The following is a 24,944-nucleotide window of genomic DNA, read 5'->3' as shown; positions in this document are numbered from 1 at the left end:
TTCAAGACTAAAACTGTTTTGCGGGCGCTATTTTGAGTCTTTATTTATCACGTCTGATGTCTGCTCGCAAACTGGCACAGTTACTCACATGGCTGTGAGAAAAGAGGGGATCACGCTGGATAGACAGCTGGACAGATCAAGAATCTTCAGTCTTAATAATAATAATAATAGTAATAATAAAGTCTTAATAATCAGTCTTAAGTGTGTGTCAACATATTTAAACTGTCATAAATAACAAATAATATAGACATATTGTCTATTCAGCAATATAATTTTATAATGTTATAGCTGCTAGATGACTTAAGGAGTAAAAATGATAGTGCGTGCTGCATGATAACAACATTGCACGCAGGTTGGCGAGCACAATAACATGAATGTGGAGGGAAAAAGAGTGTTTCCATGGGCACATAATGGCGGTAATACATGCAATACCCTCATTTAAATAGGGCGGTTTGCACCACTTTTGCACTTATCAATTGTACACACATTTTTAGTTGATCCCACACAGCACGCCTACTCATAGTACGCACAAATTTATAGTTTAGCACGTGTTATTTGGATTTTTGTAGATCAGGACTTTAATGTCTTAATGGCAGTAGGGCTGCAACATTTAAATTGATTAATTAGATTGGAAAAAAAGCTTCGATTTATATTATTTTGCTTCAAATAATCCTTTAATGAGTTTAACTAATAACAATTAGTGATGTACATTATTTCCACAGGGCCACTGCATGTGTGTGTGGATGCCGTGATCTGTGTGGCAAAATACAAAGATAGCTGCAGCCCTAAATAGCAGTAATAAATTAACAAACATACCTAATGGTCTTTTCTTAATCAAAAACATTTGTATCCTTGTACAAGCAAATAGAGATAAATAACATACTTTTTCTCTGAGGTTGTATTGTAATGACATCAACAAGAAGTTTGTAAAGAAGAAAAAGTGAGATACCACTTTTAAGCTTTTTGTATTCGACAAAGATTCTTGGTACGGTAAATATTGCAACATTAACACTCAATTCAATGTAACTTATACGAGTTTATGCATTTTATTTGTATTTATCCATGTGTGTGAATGTGTGAGTTTGCTTGTTTTTATGAATGTGTACATGTGTGTGCGCTCGTTGTACGTTATCAGGCCTAAAGACCATTGTGGGTGCCCTGATCCAGTCTGTGAAGAAGCTCTCAGATGTGATGATCCTGACCGTCTTCTGCCTCAGCGTCTTTGCCCTGATTGGTCTACAGCTCTTTATGGGGAACCTGCGCCAAAAGTGTGTCTTCTGGCCAATCAATATGACCGACCGGTACCTACCCAACGGCTCCAGGGGCTTTGACTGGGACGAATACATCATGAATGACAGTGAGCCATTGTGTTACTTCATGAAATAAGTATACACAGGAAAATGTCTAATTCCTTTTTATTTATTAGGACTATTGATGTTCAACAAAGCAAACTCCAAAGTAAAAATAAGAAAGTGTAATGTGTGACGTCATTTGAGGCTTGAGGATGCTCCCCCCACTCTCCGCTGCAACTATTAATAGCATTGTCTATAAAATAGTTATAAACTTCTGCCATAACATTTTATCCCTATTAACATTAAAGAAAGCACAAAAAAAAGAAATACAGTAGATCAACTCACGACAAGGAATAACTTTATTACCATTGTTTTTAGTCTATAAAAGAAAAGGTTTTTAAAGTGCATCAATTTGTCTGAAATTCAAAGCAAAATGAAATCCTTATTTAAACTGAGTAGTCCTGAGTTCAACCCCGGGCTCGGGATCTTTCTGTGTGGAGTTTTCATGTTCTCCCCGTGACTACGTGGGTTCCCTCCGGGTACTCCGACTTCCTCCCACCTCCAAAGACATGCACCTGGGGATAGGTTGATTGGCAACACTAAATTGGCCCTAGTGTGTGAATGTGAGTGTGAATGTTGTCTGTCTATCTGTGTTGGCCCTGCGATTAGGTGGCGACTTGTCCAGGGTGTACCCCGCCTACTGCCCGAATGCAGCTGAGATAGGCTCTAGCACCTCCTGCGACCCCAAAAGGGACAAGCGGTAGAAAATGGATGGATGGAACTATAAACATTTTTGACTGCTTTGAACCATTTGATACTAAAAAAACTAAATGCAAATTGACCAGCAACATTATCTCAGGAGCACAATATATAAAACATTAACCTACAAAAAAATCAATTAAAAACAATGTGCTGATTTTTTTAATCAAAATGAGGAAGTCAGGATTAATGGTTACAATGAACATGTTTTGTAGTGCACAACTTTTCGAAGTGGGTTTTGAAGCAAGATAATGCTTGATACTGATAAAGCATGTTCCTCCGGGTCACATGCGACCCCAACTATTTGAGAAGAACTTTGCATGCTCTCCCCAGGGTTCTCTTCAGGTACTCCGGCCTCCTCCCACCTCCAAAGACATGCACCTGGGGATAGCTTGATTGGCAACACTAAATTGGCCCGAGTGTGTGAATGTGAGTGTGAGTTTGAATGCTTGTCTGTTTATTTGTGTTGGCCCTGTGATGAGCTGGTGACTTGTCTTTCGCCCAAGTGTATCTAAGCTACGCTCTAGCCGCTCTCCCCGCGACCCAAAAAGGGACAAGCTGTAGAAAATGGATGAATGGATGCACTAACCTAACGTTCCGGACTTTAGGTGAAGTGGGCTCAGGCACAATACAATTAGCCTCGTGTGTAGGAAGGGTCTAGATCAGGGGTCCGGATCCGGCCCGCCAGCGTCCAAAATCCGGCCCATGGGAAGTCCCAAGTTAAAAAAAAAATATATATATAAAAAAAAAAAAAAAGATAAAATAAAAAAAATATATATATATATATATATATATATTTTTCATAATACAAAAAATATATATATATATATATATATATATATATATATATATATATATATATATATATATATATATATATATATATATATATATATATATATATATATATATAATTTTTTTTGTATTATTATTATTTAAAATCTATCCTTTCTAATCCATTTTCTACCGCTTGTTACTCTCGGTGTCTCCTAGCCGCTCAGGCAAATTATATTGTCGAAAAATGCATTGTACCATCGATAACGTGACATCGCGCTCTGGATATATATATATATATATATATATATATATATATATATATATATATATATATATATATATATATATATATATATATATATATATATATATATTTATATATACAGCCCGGCCTCCAGCCAAATTTTTCGGCCCCAAAGTCAAAAAGTTTGGGGACCCCTAGTCTAGATGGTCGGTACAGTAACACATGCCTTTTTTCCCCATATTTACATGTACTATTCAGGTGTTCACTTATTTTTGCAATTGTATGACAACTAGGAATGTTAAAATGTCTCGTTTATAGAAAGAGTTTGAGCCTGTGAAAAATGTATTTGCTAATTATTTACAACTTGGAAGTCAGCCAGTACCACAGAACACATTGTGTTTGACTTTGGAGGTTTTGCTCTACTTTTAGGTCACACACAGCTTGTCCTTGGCCTGTGACTAATGAAGGCCTTCTCTCTATTTTTCTTCCCATAGCTAACTTCTATTTTTACCCTGGTCAGGAAGACGCGCTGTTATGTGGAAATAGTTCGGACTCGGGGTAAGTTTGTCGTTTTACTCACCCAATGCTCATCTCTAAATATTAACCAGACAAAACATTAGGTATGCATGTGCAATCTAATGAACTATAAAACAAGGGCAAAAACTAATTTACTTTACAAAGATAATACTGCTCATTATCAGAACAGTGTCCATTTAACAATATGCATCATACTGAGTGGTGTGATACATTACGACAATTACTGAATATTTTGACAAACCTGAAGTTAAACATTGTACTAATATAAGCCAATTCAAGAAACAAGTATACAGAGAAATTATGAACTAGCACGGTGCCTAATATTGTTACGTAACAGGGGGTAGGATCGAATACCATACCATATCATACCAACTTTATTTATAAAGCCCTTTAAAAACAACCACTGTTGAATAAGCACTGCTTCTACCAGTTCCCTTTGGATTTTTAACTATTTGAGTGCAAATGTTATTGTTGATTGTGCTATTGATTTATGATATGATCAAGATAAGATTGATGGATTGAGTTCTGTGGAAGAACATTTGCATTTAAAGATTCTGGATATCAAGACAGAGAGTTGTGCTTATAGTGGTAGAATTCTGAGCTTTATCTTTCTAAAAAACAGTTACAGTAACAATGTCCATTTTATGTTATCAATGCAGTAAACTGTAATCTAAACATGGAAATGAAGCTCCACCCTTCTGAATGCAAGTGCTCCAGCAGACATTTGCTCCAGTGATGACGTCTCACGGCGATCGGAAGAACGACTTGCCATGGCTGTGGACTTGGGCTTCTCATAATGTACACTTTTCTTCGGCCATTGTTGCTCGCTATTTTTCCCCCGCTTGTGGCTCATTTTCCCAAGCTATGGATTGGACCAAGGGTCAGACAGGACGCGTGCACATTAATTGCGCGTCCAAAAATTTGTTGTTTTAGACTTAGACTTAGTTCCTCCCATTCCTGTTGGAACATTGGGCGACGAGTCCCCTCCATTTGTTCCGGTCACTGGCGACCCTTCTTGCTCCATACCAGCTGACTCCCATCTCTCTCAGGTCTTCCTTGGCTGTTTGTCTCCACGTCTTCTTTGGCCGTCCTCTCTTCCTCTTTCCCCCTTCTGGCACCCAGTCCATTGCCACACTTGCCGGTCTCTCTCTTGGCAGTCGGAGTACGTGTCCAGCCATTCTCCTTCTCATGTCAGAGACGATGTCAGACAATGGTGCTACCCCTGCCCTTCTCATCACCTCTTCATTGGTGATGTGGTCTCGCCATGAGATCCTCAAGATGCATCTGAGGCACCGTCGGTGGAAGACATCCAGCTTGTTAGTAATACTTGATGTCTTCATCCACGTCTCTTAGGCATAGGTCACTGTAGGGATGACCACTGACATACAGTATAGAGGCGCAACTTTGTGGACGTACTGATAGATTTTGATAACCAGATGTTCCGGAGGCGTTGGAAGACTCCTGCAGCTTTTCCGTTGTTTGAGAAAATTACAGTAAAGTCTTTACTATCTCGTCAACTTTGACCGCCCTAGTCTGAGTCAATCAGCTGAGACAGAGAACACAGTGCTCTGTGATTGGTCCGCCATTAGCCAAAATTGTGCTGTGCATGAGGTAAAGTGGGCAAAGCAGCTTCACTACTGAATAGACGGCTGGTAATATCAAATAAATATTATAATACATTTTCTACAAATGTCTTATTTCCCAGATGCACTTAGACCATAGTTAGTGAACTGCAGAGTGGCGAGGGAACACTCAATGTTTAGGATTAAGAACATGCCATACCATTTGGTGAAATGATTTAAACACAAAGTGGATTTGGCAAGTGAGGCAGTCTTCTGCACTTGGCACTGGAATGTACATACTTACGAATGATATAGTATTTATATGTGTATTACATCAGGTGTCTATGCTGTAAAGGTAATGCTGTCTATGTCCTGTGCGCCTGTTTCAGAAACTGCCCCGAGGGTTTCACATGCATGAAAGCCGGAAGGAACCCCAACTATGGTTACACAAGCTTTGATAGCTTTGGATGGGCCTTCCTAACTCTTTTTCGTCTCATGACCCAAGACTTCTGGGAAAATCTCTACATGCTGGTAATAAAGCGGCAGCTTCCATTTTTCTGGACATGAAATTTAAACGTTTTGACCCTAACGTTGTCAATCTTTTTCTTTTGCTGTGTCTGTTTTGTGTCAGACGTTGAGAGCGGCAGGGAAGACCTACATGATCTTCTTTGTACTGGTCATCTTCGTGGGCTCTTTCTATCTGGTCAATCTCATCCTGGCTGTGGTGGCCATGGCCTACGAGGAGCAGAACCAGGCCACCATTGAAGAGGCTGAGCAAAAGGAGGCTGAATTCAAAGCCATGCTGGAGCAGCTCAAAAGGCAGCAGGAAGAGACACAGGTGGGGCCAGCTGCCCTGGTGCTGATACATCGTCTCGTGCTTTGTGCTCTTCGCGATCTTCTGTTCTTCTCAGGCTGCCGCCATGGTGACGTCAGCAGGTACCGTATCAGAGGTCGCATTGGAAGATGAAGGAGGGGGTCATCTGTCCCGCAGCTCCTCTGAAGTTTCCAAACTGAGCTCCAAGAGTGCCAAGGAACGTCGCAATCGCAAGAAAAAATGGCGCCAGAAAGAGCAAGAGAAAGAGAAGGGTGACAGCGAGAAAGTTGTCAAGTCTGAGTCTGATGACGGCAGCAAGAGAAGTACCCTTCGTTTCCCAGGAAGCCGTCTGGGCAGGAAAACTTCGATCATGAACCAGGTAAGATATATGTGAATTTAAATATAACCAGTTAATGTACAGTCTTATCTAATGAAATGCAAGAGCTGTTTCATAAAGTATGCCTTGACAAAGATAATGATGCTCAGTGTTGATTGACACTGTTAGAGAGGTGTTTGTTTATTATGTTTATAAAGGTGGGTGTATTTTGCAGTAGGCTGCAGCTGCACTGTGTCCTATTGAAGCTGTTAATGCTGCAGGTCTCCAAAGTCATCTAACTCTCCACTCGTCAGCTTTTTACCCTCTTTTGGACATCATATAAAGTATGGTGCATCTTGAGTGGTTAAAATATTGGACTTAAGTTTCAATGGACCGTTGTCCTTGTGGCTTCAAACCCCACTCCTGGTATGCTGTACATATACAGTATGTTGTCCTAAGGTTGGTTGTCTTCAGGCCATATTGTACTGAGCACCCAGGACGGAAACACATTAGAGTTAATTTTGACAGCAGTTTTTATTTCAGTTTTAGTCTTAGTCTTTTCACAAAAATGTATTGAAGTTTTAGTCATATTTTAGTCATCTATATATAATAAAGTTTTAGTCGACTGAATTCTTCAACATTATAATCGACTAAAATATAAAGTATAACGCATCTTTAAAGTCTTCTTCAAATCACTTTTATAAAGGTTATTAAAAAGCACCTCAAAAACTAAATTCACAACAAGACCTGCGCTTCATGAATATATCAATAAGAACATTTCACACTAACCTTACTGTTTGTCATTATTTTAGCTAAAATTATGCATTTTGTTCAAATGTTGAATAATATATGATTAAAATGGTTATATGAATAAAAAAACTAATTTTACTCTTTATTGTGTATAACTACACTTAGGGCCTGGTTTACTAAATGTTTGCGTGTACTAAAACACGTGCAAACCTGATACCACAGGCAAAGCTGATTTACTAAACATGTCCAAAGTGGATTGCGTCTGAGCAGAATCAGGCGTGCAATCCATTTTGCGTCTCTGTCTTCATTACTATACAAAATATATGGTGATCATCAAAACGCCCACAATACTGGGAGGAGAAAATGCAAATATAACTATTTAGCACACGCTATGTGATTTATCAACACTCGTTTTTTAGCACGTGTTAGAATGACGAGCAAACTGACAGATCCACATAGGATCAAAGCTCGCGCTGCACAGTCAGACAAAAGTCCTCCGTCCTATGTGTGTGTCAACATTTTGGATAGTCAGAAATAAAAAACATTAGACATATCATCTATTCAGCTGCATCACATATAATTTTATAACTGTTGGAGAATTTAAAGGGGAACTGCACATATTTCAGAATTTTGCCTATCATTCACAATCCCTATGCAAGACAAGAACACACGTCTTTTTTTGGTGGGGATGTAAATGGAAGATGCGTCTAATGGGAGTCACCGTTGTAGCCTTCAAAGGCCTCTAAAACAACAATATGTAATATGTACAAACCCCGTTTCCATATGAGTTGGGAAATTGTGTTAGATGTAAATATAAATGGAATACAATGATTTGCAAATCCTTTTCAACCCATATTCAATTGAATGCACTACAAAGACAAGATATTTGATGTTTGAAACTCATAAACTTATTTTTTTTTTGCAAATAATAATTAACTTAGAATTTCATGGCTGCAACACGTGCCAAAGTAGTTGGGAAAGGGCATGTTCACCACTGTGTTACATGGCATTTCCTTTTAACAACACTCAGTAAACGTTTGGGAACTGAGGAGACACATTTTTTAAGCTTCTCAGGTGGAATTCTATTCCATTCTTGCTTGATGTACAGCTTAAGTTGTTCAACAGTCCGGGGGTCTCCGTTGTGGTATTTTAGGCTTTATAATGCGCCACACATTTTCAATGGGAGACAGGTCTGGACTACAGGCAGGCCAGTCTAGTACGCACACTCTTTTACTATGAAGCCACGTTGATGTAACACGTGGCTTGGCATTGTCTTGCTGAAATAAGCAGGGGCGTCCATGGTAACGTTGCTTGGATGGCAACATATGTTGCTCCAAAACCTGTATGTACCTTTCAGCATTAATGGCGCCTTCACAGATGTGTAAGTTACCCATGTCTTGGGCACTAATACACCCCCATACCATCACAGATGCTGGCTTTTCAACTTTGCGCCTATAACAATCCGGATGGTTCTTTCCCTCTTTGGTCCGGAGGACACAACGTCCACAGTTTCCAAAAACAATTTGAAATGTGGACTCGTCAGACCACAGAACACTTTTCCACTTTGTATCAGTCCATCTTAGATGAGCTCAGGCCCAGCGAAGCCGACGGCGTTTCTGGGTGTTGTTGATAAACGGTTTTCGCCTTGCATAGGAGAGTTTTAACTTGCACTTACAGATGTAGCGACCAACTGTAGTTACTGACAGTGGGTTTCTGATGTGTTCCTGAGCCCATGTGGTGATATCCTTTACACACTGATGTCGCTTGTTGATGCAGTACAGCCTGAGGGATCGAAGGTCACAGGCTTAGCTGCTTACGTGCAGTGATTTCTCCAGATTCTCTGAACCCTTTGATGATATTACGGACCGTAGATGGTGAAATCCCTAAATTCCTTGCAATAGCTGGTTAAGAGAGGTTTTTCTTAAACTGTTCAACAATTTGCTCACGCATTTGTTGACAAAGTGGTGACCCTCGCCCCATCCTTGTTTGTGAATGACTGAGCATTTCATGGAATCTACTTTTATACCCAATCATGGCACCCACCTGTTCCCAATTTGCCTGTTCACCTGTGGGATGTTCCAAATAAGTGTTTGATGAGCATTCCTCAACTTTATCAGTATTTATTGCCACCTTTCCCAACTTCTTTGTCACGTGTTGCTGGCATCAAATTCTAAAGTTAATGATTATTTGCAAAAAAAAAATGTTTATCAGTTTGAACATCAAATATGTTGTCTTTGTAGCATATTCAACTGAATATGGGTTGAAAATGATTTGCAAATCATTGTATTCCGTTTATATTTACATCTAACACAATTTCCCAACTCATATGGAAACGGGGTTTGTACAATATTTACCATTTTTGGTCATTTTAATCATTGCTGAGAGTAATTCCTTGGCAAATTTATTTCCGTTTCCATAGCAGCGCACTTCTGACTGCTGTCAACAACATTGTGTCCTACTTCCGGAATCAAACACGCTTGTGTGTCTTCTAATCATGGCAGATTTGGTAATAAACAACAAAGACGACTATTTTTGGGCAATTGAGGGATCAGAACTTGAATACACCTCACGGTGATGCTTGGACACGTCATCAGTGATAAACCCGGGGTCATAGGGTGTTTCGGGTCTTTAATCATCAGACACCCTCGCCCGGGCGACCCAGCCGGGGGTGATCAGACCCCGGCCTGTGTCCAAGTAGCGCACCACGGATCCCCCCTACGGATCCACAGCCACCGGGAGGCCTTTTCTGCGGCCTCTAGGATGTTCTTGGTGGCTTTTCTCGACTGCAGTCCTCTAATGCCAAGGATTCTGAACACACGCTGTAGTGAGTGACCAGCAAAACCTCTGCACCCAATCTCGACTGGTTCACAGCGGGCTCTCCAGCCGTTACTCCGACACTCTACAGTGAGCTCAGCGTATTTGGCCCTCTTTCGCTCATTTGCTTCGTCAATTCGCTCCTCCCAGGGAACAGTCAGCTCCAGTAGCACCACTTGCTTGGTTGACTCCGATGTTAACACCATGTCTGGGCGGAGTGACGTGGAAGCGATATTGGCCGGGAACTTGAGTTGCCTTCCCAGGTCAACATGGAGCTGCCAGTCACGAGCGGTGGCCAGGAGCCCTCCTGAGAAGTTGGGCTGGCGGCTTGCCTTCTGTCCTGCTCTGATGAAGGTGATTGGCTGCTTCGGGGCGGCCTGGGACTTGCTGTTTTGTATCGCTGCGCAGATAGAATCCGCCAGGGCTTTTAAAACTTGGTCGTGGCGCCAGCGATACCGCCCCTCCCCTAGTGCCTTTGGGCAACAGCTCAGGATGTGCTCCAAGGTGCCCCTCCTTTGGCACAGTTTACACTCCGGAGTGTCTGCTAGGCCCCAGATGTGCAGGTTGGCGGGGCATGGGAGGACATCGTACACAGACTGTATGAGGAATTTTGTGCGCAGAGGTTCAGCTCTCCAGAGCTCTGCCCAGGTGAGTTTTCGAGGTTCTGCATGCTCCCACCTTGTCCACGCCCCTTGTTTGGACATGCTGACCATCCGGCAGCAACGTTCTTCCTCCACCTCTGCACGGATCTCCTCTTGGACCAGTTGGCGCTTCTCCTTGCCACGGGCCCGGTCCCAACGTGGCTTTGGAAAGCTGCCGAGGCCTGCCCTTCCCCTTGCCACAGTACCCAACAAGGTTTTGTGCCTCAGCCGCGCCTCTGCTCTGCTTACGGCTTCTTGTGCCTGCCACTTCCTCCCGGTCTTAACAACAATTCCTGCCGAGGCGACCTTGACATCTGCGGAGTCTCTGTACATCATTACCTCTCTGGAGCGGGTGACTTTGAATTCCTCCAACAGTCCCCTGAGAGGGAGCTGCAGCTTGGTGGAATGGCCATAAAGAGCAATGCTGCTTAAGGACCGAGGGAGCCCCAGCCATCTCCTCAGGAACTGGCTGATGGTCTTCTCTAGTACCTCAACCGTTGTCATTGGTACCTCGTAGATTAACAGAGGCCAGAGTATTCTAGGCAAGACTCCGTGTTGGTACATCCAGGCTTTAAACTTTCCTGGGAGACCAGATTTGTCGATGGCTGTGAGCCATGAGGTCAGGTCGCTCTTTGTCTGCTGCAAGGCCGCTGCGTCCTTCAGGGAGCTATCAAAGATCTTGCCCAGGCTCTTAACAGGTCTTTCGGTCACCGTTGGAATCAAGTACCCTCCAACTGTAAAGCGGAAATGGTCGGCCACTTTACCTTTCTTTAGGACCAGAGACCTGGACTTTGCTGGCTTGAAGCTCATCTTTGCCCATGTGATGAGCCGTTCAAGCCCCTGGAGGAGCCACCTGCACCCAGGCACAGATGTGGTCATCACTGTCAAGTCGTCCATAAAAGCTCTTATGGGGGGCTGCCGGGTCCCAGATCTTGATTTTGGCCCTCTGCATTCAACCTCCGCAGACTTGACAATCATGTTCATTGCCAAGGAGAAGAGTGACACTGAGATTGTACAACCAGTGATTATGCCCTTCTCTAGGCGGTGCCAGGCAGATGTTACTTGGCTTGAGGAGACTCTTGCTTCGAAGTTGTTGTAGTAGTCCATGATGAGGTTACAGATTTTCCCAGGAACATGGTGTCTTGTCAGTGCTATTTCAACAAGTTTGTGCGGGATAGATCCGTAGGCGTTGGTTAAGTCAAGCCAGAGAGTTGCCAAATCTCCTTTGTTCTCCCTTGCCTCCCGGATCAACTGTGTCACCACTCCTGTATGCTCCAGGCACCCAGGCACTCCAGGTACTCCCCCCTTCTGGACAGAGGTGTCTATGTAGGCGTTCTTCAAGAGGAACTCGGTAAGTCGTTGGGACAGGATCTTAAAGAAAATCTTGCTCTCAACGCTGAGCAGCGAGATTATACGAAACTGCTCGATGTTGCTGGAGTTCTCTTCTTTCGGGATCCAGACGCCCTCCGCGTATCTCCACTGAGCAGAGACTTTCCCTCTCCGCCAAATCACCTTCAAGATCTTCCACAGACGCTTGAGGAGCCGTGGACACTGCTTGTAGACCTTGTAGGGTACACCGCTGGGGCCGGGGACCGAACCAGATCTAGCAGCTTTCACAACTTCCTTAACCTCTGCCAGGGTGGGTTCATCACTGTTGAATTGGGACACTGGATCTGCTGGAGTCACCAGTGCCTCAGAAGGGCCAAGCTCTTGATCTCTTGAAGAGTCACTGAAGGTGGCATTGAGATGATGGTCAATCTCTTCTACAGGGCAAGCGAGGTGACCACTTCGCTTCTGGCCCAAAAGCCTCTTAGTGAAGGTGAAGGGGTTGCCTATGAAGGCGCTTCGCTTCCGTGCCTTTTCCTTTCCCCTCCTTCGGTGCCATTCGGCCCTCCTCAACGTGATGAGCTTCTTTCTTACGATGTTAGTGAGTTCCGACAGAGGAGTTCTCTCCTCTTCCTTGGCTGCCTTAAACTGACGTCTTAAGGATTTGAGTTCTTGCCTCAACTCGCTAATCTTGACTTCGCGCCGATTGAGTTTTGCTGGGTTTCTAGCTGCTCCTTGCTTCTGTTCCACTCCAAAACGCTCACCTCCTATGCTTATTATGAGGGAGCACATGGTTTGAAGTTTCTGGTCAGCGTCACCCTTCGAAATGGATTCCAGGGCTTCATCTACGTCCTCATCCAGCTTGGTCCACTCCTTGCTGTTAGCGACAGGCCACTTTACCCGGCGGTGTTCCGATTTTCTGCCTGGTGGGGGGAAACGTGTTGCTTGGAGGTTCCGGGTACTGTGGGGAGACTCCGGACCTGGCTCCTCCTCCGTCTGACCAGGTTCTGCAGCAGGCACAACAGGAACTGTTGCATCTGCTGCCGTTTCTGAGCGTCGCTTCACTTGTTCCCTCCCAAGGCAGGCCATCTTAGTCTGGTGGATCTTCAGACCTCTCGAGTTCTTGCAGACCTTGCCGCATATGCAGACTGCGCTCGTAATCCGTTGTCCATTTGCTTGGGTCATAACCATTAAATCCGTCCTGTTGGGATGCTCATCCTCCCCCCCTCTCGGGCATCCCTGGGGGTATTTTCCTGTAGGGTTCTTCGTAGCAAGATTTGGGTGCCCCCTCGCGGGAGCTGTAGGTCAGGGGGCTGGCCTTCCCTACCCCGGTTGCCGTCTCTCCGGGCTGTCCACTGTCTCTCCAGTTGTCACCACTCTTTTCGTGGACGTCATCCAGCCTTTCCTGGAGGTCACTGGCTCAGCCAGATGTGATAGAACTTGAATACACCTCACGGTGATGCTTGGACACGTCATCAGTGATAAACCCGGGGTCATAGGGTGTTTCGGGTCTTTAATCATCAGACACCCTCGCCCGGGCGACCCAGCCGGGGGTGATCAGACCCCGGCCTGTGTCCAAGTAGCGCACCACGGATCCCCCCTACGGATCCACAGCCACCGGGAGGCCTTTTCTGCGGCCTCTAGGATGTTCTTGGTGGCTTTTCTCGACTGCAGTCCTCTAATGCCAAGGATTCTGAACACACGCTGTAGTGAGTGACCAGCAAAACCTCTGCACCCAATCTCGACTGGTTCACAGCGGGCTCTCCAGCCGTTACTCCGACACTCTACAGTGAGCTCAGCGTATTTGGCCCTCTTTCGCTCATTTGCTTCGTCAATTCGCTCCTCCCAGGGAACAGTCAGCTCCAGTAGCACCACTTGCTTGGTTGACTCCGATGTTAACACCATGTCTGGGCGGAGTGACGTGGAAGCGATATTGGCCGGGAACTTGAGTTGCCTTCCCAGGTCAACATGGAGCTGCCAGTCACGAGCGGTGGCCAGGAGCCCTCCTGAGAAGTTGGGCTGGCGGCTTGCCTTCTGTCCTGCTCTGATGAAGGTGATCACAACCTTATATTTTTTAATCTGAATATATGGAGGATGAACTATTGCTTCTAGAAGCGAGCAAGAAGGAAGGGTGAGACGTTGGAGCAGACGGAAGCCGGGGGAGTGAGGGAAAGGGACTCGAAGCTGTAAAATGTGGAATTTGACGCCATGTTATTTCAACATAAATGGAGTGCTTACCCCAAACAAACCAGAAAAAACGTACCCGGCCAGCTATACCAAAAAGACAACTGTCCATCGAGTGAGTCACACTTTATATTGATCATCATACACGCAGCACGCCATGCATGCATCATACGCTGTCTGGCTCGCTGTGTGCAAACAAATCATAATATGTGGGCTAATACTTTACAGATACTGTAATATAATCGTTCATGTTTTTTAGTCAGTACAGATTGCATACGTTTCATGTTGACACAGTTGCTAGCTCATCTCTTTCCGTAGCTAGCTTTTACGGCTAATACCGTAGCACGCCGATGTGTTAGTACGCTAGAAAAATAGTTCCTCAGTGTTTGCTCTTACAATAACAGTGTCGCTACAGCTTGGTTATTATACACTTACGGAAGAAGGTATTGTTTACAGTTTTTTAATGCATTTTTTTTATATTTCAGAGGTAGAATTGATTGTTCCCATTAGCTGCGTTGCTAGCCACCAAGAACAAGCCACATTTTACATGTTAAAATGCAAACAAACAAAAGATAAATAAAAAAAATAAAACATTTATTCTTGTCTCTTATATCATATCTCTGAAGGCCATCCTTGGATATGTTTAATGAGATTCTCGTCAAAGTGAGCTGCCAGGGAACGATTGTGAACGATTGTGAACGATAGGCAATATTCCCCCAAAAAAGTGCAGTTCTCCTTTAAGGACTTATTAAAACGAAATTAAATGTATGCTTTTTTGTGTAATTTTTTTAAAATGACATTCGTTTATTTCACAAACTATATAATATTAAAATATGTGTGCAGAGGACATTGATTAAAGTGCATTGTACAGGTATCTTACCTATCAAATTGCTGGGCAAGCTCGCCCATGGTGTTCTACAAAAGTAGCGGTAGAGTAAGCGGTCTTGCTCCTGCTCTACTGTCTTTAATAGTAACAGTATTTCTGTATCGTATGAGTAATTTCCAAATATTATCTTTGGCCTACTTACTTTTGCGTAGATGTCCGGATGGTTAGCCTGCAGACAGTGTGTCTACATGGCTTCCCCTTCTTCCAGGTGTAGAAGACACATTGTATTGAGGTGTGTCACAATACAGTAGGGATGTAACAATATGAGAATTGCATATCACAGTTATATTGACCAAAATTATCACGGTTATCTTTATTATTGCGGTATTGTTGAATGTGCTCAAAAAGTACTTATACACACTAAAATATTTTGAACAAGTTATATTTTTTTAACATAACAAAAACAAATAAACACACTGTTGGAAAAGCCACAATTTTGCATGTCTTGTTTTTCTTCTGCTTCACTCATAGTGTTTAAGTCTCCGTGTTTTATCTGTTTTACTGGCTGAGCTTTAATTGTTTTGAATATCGGTTTGTACTGTAGCACTTTAATATTAATTTAAATGAAAGGAAAAACAAAGACAATCTATTATATTTAGGTATTATTCCTGGCAGGCGTTGTGTTCTATTCTGTTTAGCGGTCCTCGAACGCACGTAAAAACACCTCCTTCTCGTATTCTCATACTCTAAGGGAAAGATCGATCATCATAATTCCGTACTGAGAGAGCACAGCTTGGCGTTCAATGTGCACAATTGACTGGCTTAGTCGCTGTGTTTATATAAGTTTATATTGGGGTATGTTGTTTCTTAATGAAGAAAGGTGTTCATGTCTCTTGTTTTCATGTTAGCATTTAAGCTATCAAGCTGGCACTAGTCAGTCGGTGAGTTCATTAGAGTGCAGTTATCAATCTCGGTTTTTCAATCATTTTAATTTACAAGAGTAATATTAACTGTCAATAATTTTGTTGCAGTCATCATTTTTATTGTTACACCTCTACAATACAGTCTTGTTTTCCCTGTGAAAAATCTTAACACCTTGCCTTACAAAGATGGTAGTACTGATTGGATCTCCTCCGTTATTTACCATGCTCCTCTCTCCCTCATGCTGCTGTGATTGGATAGATTTCTAACCTGTCCCACCCCCCTAAAGACAAAATTAAATATGATTGTATTTCGTCTCGGTCAACATTTTCGTCTCGTTTTATTCGTAGACTAAATTGTCAATTAAGTTTGTCATTGTTTTCGTCAACGTGCATTTAACGACCTTCTAAATAACCTTTCCAACATTATGAGAGCCATATGGTAATGCTGTGTGAGGCTGAGCCAATCAGTGGCCATGATACTGAACGGCGTGCTCTGATTGGTTTGATCTCCTGTAGTGGCCAATACTACTGTTGTTTTGATATTTTTACTTTCTTTGCCGTTTTTATGCTTGAAAATACTTAATTTAGGAACAAAAGAATTGTGGAATATGTTTTTAAAAAATGAAAAAATTATCTCGGATGGAGTGAAGCTACAATATTTGAAGCTCCATATGGTGAGAGACGACTATACATTATATTTTTTACAATGGCATGCAAATTACATGGCAAATAATGCAAAGCAGATGGTGATGTGGTTGTGGCCATTCTGCCCCCTAGACCCACACATAAATTGCACTGATTATCTATTTGTGTATAATTTGGGATTATTGCATCAACATTATGGGAGTATTTTGGATTATATTGATAATAATGCCCTTTTGCTGCAACAGTGACTAAGCATGAATGCGAGGACAGTCCTTCGTTCTTCTTTGTCACTGCTTTTTGTTGTCCGAGCTCAACTTTTGTGCATGATTACTGTGAGGGTTGTGACTTTACCATGTTACAGAAGACTTACAACTTGTAAATGAAACCAGCATTGTTATGTACAGTACAGTGATGCCTGTTTACCTCTGCTTACCCGTTATTCACAGAACATTTCACTCTCTACCTTTAAATTCATTTGCGTTTTAAATAACCTTTAAGAACTCCTCCCTGCCTGTCTTGTCTGTCCGTCTCCAGTCACTGCTGAGCATCCCGGGCTCGCCCTTCATGTCACGCCACAACAGCCGCAGCAGCATCTTCAGCTTCAAAGGCCGCTCCAAGGACATGGGCTCGGAAAACGAATTTGCCGACGACGAGCACAGTACAGTGGAGGAGAGCGAGGACCGGCGTGGTTCCCTGTTCATCCCTTACCGCCGCAACAGTTACAGCGGCTACAGCCAGGGCTCGTCACGCATCCACCCGCTGGCTCCTCACTCTGGAGGGAAGAGGAACAGCACAGTGGACTGCAATGGCGTGGTGTCTCTCATCGGCCCGGGGCCTGGCAGACGGCTTCTGCCTGAGGTGAAAATAGATAAGGCAGCCACTGATGACAGTGTAAGGACGTCCATGAGACACCTATACAGTATAGGCATGACGGTGGCGGCCTCAGTCTTTGCAGCTTCTCCTCCACAACCTCTTTACCCTTGGCGATTGCTCCTCTCTCTTTCTCCTGAATTTATTTTCTTCTACTTCTGATTCGTGAATATCTAATAACCTGTCTTATAATTTAATCTCACTGAGCCTCTTAAAGTGATTAGATGCCCTTTTCGGGGTGTCCAAGAACACATAAACTAGCGAGTTAGTGTAGTATCCATGCCACACTGATTGATAAAGGTAGTCATCTGCAAACATATCGTTTGAGAGATACTGTCCTCGCTAGTAGATATTTGTGGTTTGCATAACAAGGCTACTTTTTCCAAAATATGTAACACTCACGAAAGAAATGGACCAAAAACAAATGTATACTGCTGGTTCTTTCAAGGCTTTTTTAGTGTTGTGCCTAATCAGGACAGTCAAACACTATTCATGTTCCTTATTCTCTCACTCTTTTTTCATATCATAGAGTCCTTGTTGTTGGAATTCATGTCAGCTATTGGTAGTGTCCCGAGTCACATAGCTGACTCAAATTGAACAACATTCAAAGATTTTCTCATCCCATTTAAAATAGATTGAAGAAATAACTAGAAATATATTGAACATTCTAGTTCCCACATATTCAATGAAAATGTAATCAAACGGCCATCACTACTTATGTTACATCATAGTCATCAATGAAAGGAGAAACCTTAATACGAGTTTTTCATCGTACAGGGTCACGCTAGTCAGTTCGATCTACGCCTCTATTGATTTCTTTCCTTCTTCTACCTTCTTTCCCCTACTGCTCTTCTCGTGTTCCTTCAGCAGTCCCATGATATTTTCCTCAGTTATCCACTGCTCCTGACCCACTGGAATAATCCTTTTTTCCATTTAATAATAATATTCCTACTCATTGTAGCTAGCATGATAAGAGCTCTGTACTTTTTGCGTCTTTTTTATACCTCTCTCCAGATGTAGCATGGTGCAGCAGCAAATAATGTCTTGAATTCCTCTCTTCACATGACCTGCATGCCGTTGCATGTAGGCTGTTACAGTATTATGTTATGCATAGTTAATTACATGTCCTGGATATAAATTAGTTTCAGACAGTGTTAAAAATGTATCATTTGTAGGCACTTGAACAAGCCAGTCGATCTCTCCATTTAACACTATGGCAGAGGTCCCCAACCTCTTTTGCACCAAGGACCGGTTTATTGTAGGTATTATTTTCCCAGACCAGCTCTCCACGTGTGACAGATGAATACAGCAAAAATAAGTGCATGAAAAATACAACTCACCATAAGGCTGAATTACTGGAAGTCCTGGCCTTTTCCCCTCTGCTCTCCAAAGGCTTTTGTTTTTTACTCGTTTTCGCTAGCTTGTGGGCTTATTTTTTGGCTAACATGTCTTATGTGTTATACACGATATGTCATCGTCATGGACAAGAGCATAGATATCAGGGCTGGGGATCTTTGGGCACCACACGATTCGATTCGATTCGACTTTTGAGGGTAGCAATCCAATTCAGAATCATTTCTCGATTTTTAAAACAATTCTCAATTCAAAATCGATACTTTTTTAATAACATTGGGTGCAAGTTCTACGATTAACTACATTCCTCCATAAAATAGATAAAAAGCTCTGATAAATTTCTATATTACTTTAAAGAAAACTGTTTTTGTTTCATAAAATTCTACCCAAACATTTAATAAAATCAAACACAAATAAGACAACAAGAGAAGTATCCCACACTTTTCTTTTCTTAAGTAAATCTGTACAATATCAGATATGGGCATCAACAGTACACCAACAATATGATTTGCCTGAGTGGCTGGACAGGAAGGATTAAAACAATTTTTTTTATAAATAAATATGTAAATATATATTTTTTTAAATCGATTTTTTATTTTTTTTAATCGATTTTTTATTTTTTTTAAATCAATAAGAATCGTTACAAATAAGAAATGCGTTTCATTCAAATATCGTTTATAGACACCCCTTATATATAATAAAACTAGATATACTTGCAATTAATTCCATTGGATGGCTTGCTATTTGTATGTATTTCTATTTCTATTCTAAAAGTTATGGATTTATATTTTGTACAATATTTCATACACAGATATATAATGTATGCTTTTTTAGTGAAATTTTCCATGCACCAACACATCTGTTAATTCTAGCTTACTTGTGCAATAGGGCTATCTGCAAAAGTACCAGCGCTTTATCTTAATAGGCCATATTTTCATCCTTCAGCACACTTAGCACACTTGCACTTTAGCACTCTAGCACTTCTCCATCTGCCTTATGCACTTGAACAACTATGTCGATTTGATTCTTGTTCGGTTCTGAGCTGACGTCATTCAGCAACCTACTGTTTTATATGGGTCTCCATTATTTGCAATCTGTGTCTTTATATGTTATGATACTGTTTATGTCTAATGTTGGTGCTGTCTAACTAAACTTTTTATGGACCTTGTTGTATATACCATCAACCTGCCGGGGAGTGCAGATGGAAATTAGCCTTCGGCTGCAATCTGGCACATTTACATTTTATATGTTCATTAATGTGCATTGTCCCGTGTAACAAAGATATAACAAATGGCGACTTTTTATCAGAATTTTTATTGTACATCTGTAAACAAGCATATTAGTGAAGTGAAGTGAATTATATTTTTATTGTATAGCGCTTTACATAGTGAAAGCCATTATCTAAGTTACAATTAAACCAGTGTGGGTGGCACTGGGAGCAGGTGGGTAAAGTGTCTTGCCCAAGGATACAACAGCAGTGATGAGGATGGCGGAAGCGGGGCTCAAACCTGGAACCCTCAAGTTGCTGGCATGGCCGCTCTACCAACCAACTGCGCCGCCAAACCACTAGTGTGTTCTATTGGGACAGGCGCAAGTTAAGTCGGAGAAAATGTGGTCGTTATTAAATTATTTAATGATTTTGTGGAGCCTGGTATTAAATACATCACAGACCAGTACCGGTCCCCGTGCCGGTGGTTGGGGACCACTGCCCTACAGCAAGGAACCATATTCGCTTAAACTTAACAGTTCGTTAAAATAAACGCCACGTGCCTTACTATAAATGCAGTAGAGTCACGTGATTTCTTCCAGCCAATCAGGGAAGAAATGTAATGAAAGTATAATTGTGGTATATCATATTGTTTTTATTTCTGTGGTATATCATATTGTTTCTGGCAGTATACTGCTCCCTGTTGCTTTGGAGGGTGAAATATAAAGTGCTAGCTTGTCCAGATGACTTACAAAATGTTACCTTTAATTTGGATGCATACTTCGTGGGTAAAAAAACCAAACAAACATCGAATTGGTTAATTATGCCAGAAGTACTTAAGCTCATGCAGTATTTTAAATGACAGATCAATTATTTAAACCAACTGAGCATGTACTTAGGTATACTTTTATGGCTTAACACATCTATAGTACGCTTGTTTTTGAGTATACACTTGTCTTTTTTGTGAGTATAGACAACAGACATGGAGATTAAGAAGAAGCACTCTGGCTCTCTCATGGTATCTGTGGATCAGCTCAACTCCTCCTTTAAAGGAAAGGACCGCGCCAACAGTCAGATGAGCGTAGTCACCAACACTCTGTTAGACGGTATAGCATGTATTATAGTTACAAATGTTCACCCGCCACACCATCTTTTTAGTTTTAATTTAAACATATGTCAGATGACTCTCTTGTTTATGTGACTTTTCCTTCCATTGTTCGGCAGAATTGGAGGAATCGCAGAGGAAGTGCCCCCCTTGTTGGTATAAGTTCGCCAACACATTCCTCATCTGGGAATGCTGCCCCATTTGGCTGAAGATCAAGCATGTACTCTACGTGATTGTCATGGACCCGTTTGTTGACTTGGCCATCACCATCTGCATCGTCCTCAACACACTCTTCATGGCCATGGAGCACTATCCAATGACGGAACACTTTGAGGGTGTCCTCTATGTTGGCAATCTGGTGAGGAGAATCTTCTTGAGCCTCATTGGCCAACCAGTATTGAAACTCTCCGACGGTGCCTTAACAGATACGTCAGTGGGTCAATTGGAATGTGCACTTAGGATTACACATTCATACAGTATATAGGACTTTGATGGGGGGGCTCATTAAAGATTTAGCTCTTTTTTAATGTAGCCAGTCAGCCTGCTCTTCAACCCTCATCACCCCCACTCAGGTCAGGTTCCAATTTCCGTTGCGTCTTGCTTACCTCAACAACACATGTGCCTGATTGGCAGAATGTATAGCAGTCATTATGGCCTCTCTGTTGTCTGTCAATGCTGCCAGGGAGCGATGTCGATCAGCCTTCTTTAGGCAATAGCATTAGCTTGATGTCAGTGCAGGAAATGAGGTCATTGACTTGGTTGTGGATGGTGCAGTATGAGTCATCGGGTGTTCATAATCACATGATTCAGTATTTCATGTAAAATTATAGTACTATTACGGCCACAATGTATTTTGCCTTTAATTGTAACTATCAGTTAATTACCATACTTTAATGCCCAAATGTGAAGTGCACCTCCCCACCAAGGCCCAATACTGGCCCAAAAATCGTCCTAAATTTAATGTAAAAAGACTTCTCTGCAAACGAGCTGCAACTTTTCTTTCTGTCAATCACACATAACAGTTACCTGGACACAGACATGACATTGAAAAAACCCCCATGTTTTTTTAGTAATTGCAGCCTACTACCAGTTGTTTTCACTATTTTGGAAACATTCTTAAGATATTTTATGGATTTTCCAAATAGGGTTTTGTAGATGATTAAGATATTGATTATCCATTAGTGAGATCGGCCGATACCAATATGGACACCGATCACATGTATTAACTGTATACTTTTTTAATCCATTTATTGTGAGTGCTATAAACAGTTTAACAATATCAGCTATCCTGAATAAAATGTAATTTCATTCAATTAAAATATCAATCTACATACTCAAGTATCGATCTTATACTAATACTACCCTTGGTGTCGACACCACCAATTTATGGATTGATTTGCTCTCTTGGAATGCAGTTTATTTGCCGTAATGGAAATGATTATTAGAACTTATGAGAGCAGTTCTACACTGTGTATGGAGATACACAATTATCTGTTAGCTTGTCAGCCAGGTGACTAAAAATAAATACAATATTTGTGAGAGGCGATTGGTGATTATGGTCAGCAGTAAAAGGCATTAATAGGCAATGGCGATCATGTACCGTTTTAGGAAAATCGTCCAATACTGAACCGGTGGCTGATAGATCGGCACATCCCTGATCTACAGTGGAACCTCAATTTACGAACCAAATTGGTTTTTAACCAGGGGTTCGTAAATAGAGAAGTTTGTATAGTGAAGCACATTTCTCCAAAAGAAACAATGTAAATATGAATAATGGGTTGTAGCCTCTACTAAAGTCCAGCTGACGAGAGCAGAGAAAGAAGCAAACAGAGGGGAAGAAGTTAGAGGAGGGTGAGAGGGGGCCCTGTGTATGTGTGTGTGCTCATGGAGGAGACACCACTGAACGTGAGGTAGTGTCCTCTACTCCACTGTTATATAAATCTGTCTTGGCATCTTTTTCCAGAAAACTCCGGTCTCATCACAACTAAAAACTGGCTGTGGTACGAAGCCCGCTTCGTCAGTCCCTTCAATCAGAGCAAGCACAAAATGGTTGCCAGCGGGACACAAACTGAATTAATGAAGCATTCGTACACAGAGGGATGGTTCACACACACACACATATTTGGCATTTTGGCTCGATCAGATCATGAATCAAAAAGTTCGCATTGAGGTTCCACTGTTTGTATATTTTGTTTTAGAAAATATTTTTTCCAAGAACGGGAATAAGCACCCAAATGAAATATTCGGGTGTAAGCTTTTGAAAACTCTAATGACAGCCCTGTCTTAACATTAAAACTGTAGTTTGTATAAACGGTTCAGTCTGGGCCTGCGTAAGTATTTTCACTGTTTTTGACAAGGGAAATCCTCCAAAAAACAGTTTACCTTATAGGAGTGAACCCAATTGTACTGCTGTATGTACCAACAGGATTTTCTCTGTGGGTCCGCAGGTTTTCACAGGCATTTTTGCCGGGGAGATGTTGGCCAAATTGATAGCCATGGACCCTTACTATTACTTTCAGGGAGGGTGGAATTGTTTTGATGGTTTTATAGTGACTCTGAGTTTGGTGGAGCTGATGCTGGCAGATGTGGAGGGTCTATCGGTGCTCAGGTCCTTCCGATTGGTAAGTGAAAGCCTTTTTCTGGACAACTTTTTCCATTCGTGTGCAGACATTGTTATTTCGAATACCTTTCCTTCCTTTTCAATGAGTTTAGTGTTGTATTAACCATCAAGAGACTGGTTAGCAGAGACACAATTATACGCTATGGTCTCTACTGATAGTGATGTTTTGATAAGAATGTGAAAAGTAAACCAAACTAAAACCAGGGCTAAATCCCTGCATTTGCTTGACTTGACAGTCCAAATATAGAAAACACTGGAATAACTGTTTCCCATATCTTTTGTAGCTGAGAGTGTTCAAACTCGCCAAATCATGGCCCACACTCAACATGTTGATCAAGATCATTGGTAACTCAGTAGGTGCTCTGGGTAATCTGACACTGGTGCTGGCCATCATCGTCTTCATCTTCGCTGTGGTGGGCATGCAGCTGTTTGGCAAAAGCTACAAGGACTGTGTTTGCAAGATTGCAGAGGACTGTAAGCTGCCTCGCTGGCACATGCATGACTTCTTCCACTCATTCCTGATTGTATTCAGAGTGTTGTGTGGGGAGTGGATTGAAACCATGTGGCATTGTATGGAGGTGGCGGGACAGGGAATGTGCCTCATAGTCTTCATGATGGTCATGGTCATCGGGAACTTGGTGGTAAGAACAAAATTACGTTGTGTCAAAGTCTAAAAAAAGAAACTTATTTATTCATCATTTTTAACCATTTCTTATGGGGTTTTTTTCTCGGAGGTGTTGAACTTGTTCCTGGCTTTGCTACTGAGCTCGTTCAGTGCTGACAATCTCGCCGCCACGGATGACGATGGCGAGCCCAACAATCTCCAGCTTGCTGTTGCCCGCATTAAGATAGGGATTGCCTGGTTCAAGGTCCATATGCGTGTCTTTGTTGCTACAGTGCTCAAGAAGGTATCTCATTTCTTTCACGGTCAATGATATATTTTTATTTGCTGTCTCTTTCTTCTATTGTCACTCACCAACTACACCATTAGTTGGTACATCTCCTCAATCTAATGAAACCTAATAGAAGATTACTATCAAAAATTCCACCATTACAAACACCCTCCAATTGTTTGATATATGTACAGTATCTTACAAAAGTGAGCACACCCCACACCTTACATTAAACGTTTTTTTGTTCTATAGTATTGAAAGAAAACATGGATCTACTTTAAAGTAGTCAAGGTAAAGCTTTTTTAGCAATGTAGATTTACTGTCCACTGAAAATGACTCAACACACAACCTTTGTTGTCTGATGAGCTGGCAACACACGTGAGTACAGAGATAATTGTGTCCCGCCTACAGTCAAGCATCGTGGTGGTCATGTCATGGTCTGTGCTGCGTGAGGGCTTTCGGGTATAGGGAGGCTGATGTTTATCC

At 42.0% G+C, this 24,944-nt stretch overlaps 1 protein-coding gene across 5 annotated transcripts in view; it reads left to right on the top strand.

Annotated features, from left to right (window-relative positions):
* The window catches only part of LOC133650850 (sodium channel protein type 8 subunit alpha-like), a 121,728-nt gene that overhangs the window by 68,968 nt on the left and 27,816 nt on the right, over nt 1-24,944 (top strand). For 4 of the 5 annotated variants that reach the window (XM_062048560.1, XM_062048585.1, XM_062048567.1 and 1 more), the window contains 11 exons: nt 1,136-1,357; nt 3,567-3,630; nt 5,561-5,702; nt 5,803-6,009; nt 6,083-6,364; nt 16,945-17,301; nt 20,814-20,946; nt 21,065-21,303; nt 23,393-23,566; nt 23,850-24,206; nt 24,300-24,473. In XM_062048560.1, coding sequence (XP_061904544.1) covers nt 1,136-1,357; nt 3,567-3,630; nt 5,561-5,702; nt 5,803-6,009; nt 6,083-6,364; nt 16,945-17,301; nt 20,814-20,946; nt 21,065-21,303; nt 23,393-23,566; nt 23,850-24,206; nt 24,300-24,473 — 2,351 coding nt within the window. The remainder of the gene's footprint in view (nt 1-1,135; nt 1,358-3,566; nt 3,631-5,560; nt 5,703-5,802; nt 6,010-6,082; nt 6,365-16,944; nt 17,302-20,813; nt 20,947-21,064; nt 21,304-23,392; nt 23,567-23,849; nt 24,207-24,299; nt 24,474-24,944) is intronic. The other variant, XM_062048593.1, reaches the window with a different exon arrangement.

The sequence above is a fragment of the Entelurus aequoreus genome, linkage group LG01 (assembly GCF_033978785.1).
Source record: "Entelurus aequoreus isolate RoL-2023_Sb linkage group LG01, RoL_Eaeq_v1.1, whole genome shotgun sequence".
NCBI lineage: Eukaryota > Metazoa > Chordata > Actinopteri > Syngnathiformes > Syngnathidae > Entelurus > Entelurus aequoreus.
This window is presented reverse-complemented; position numbering and strand designations above follow the sequence as displayed.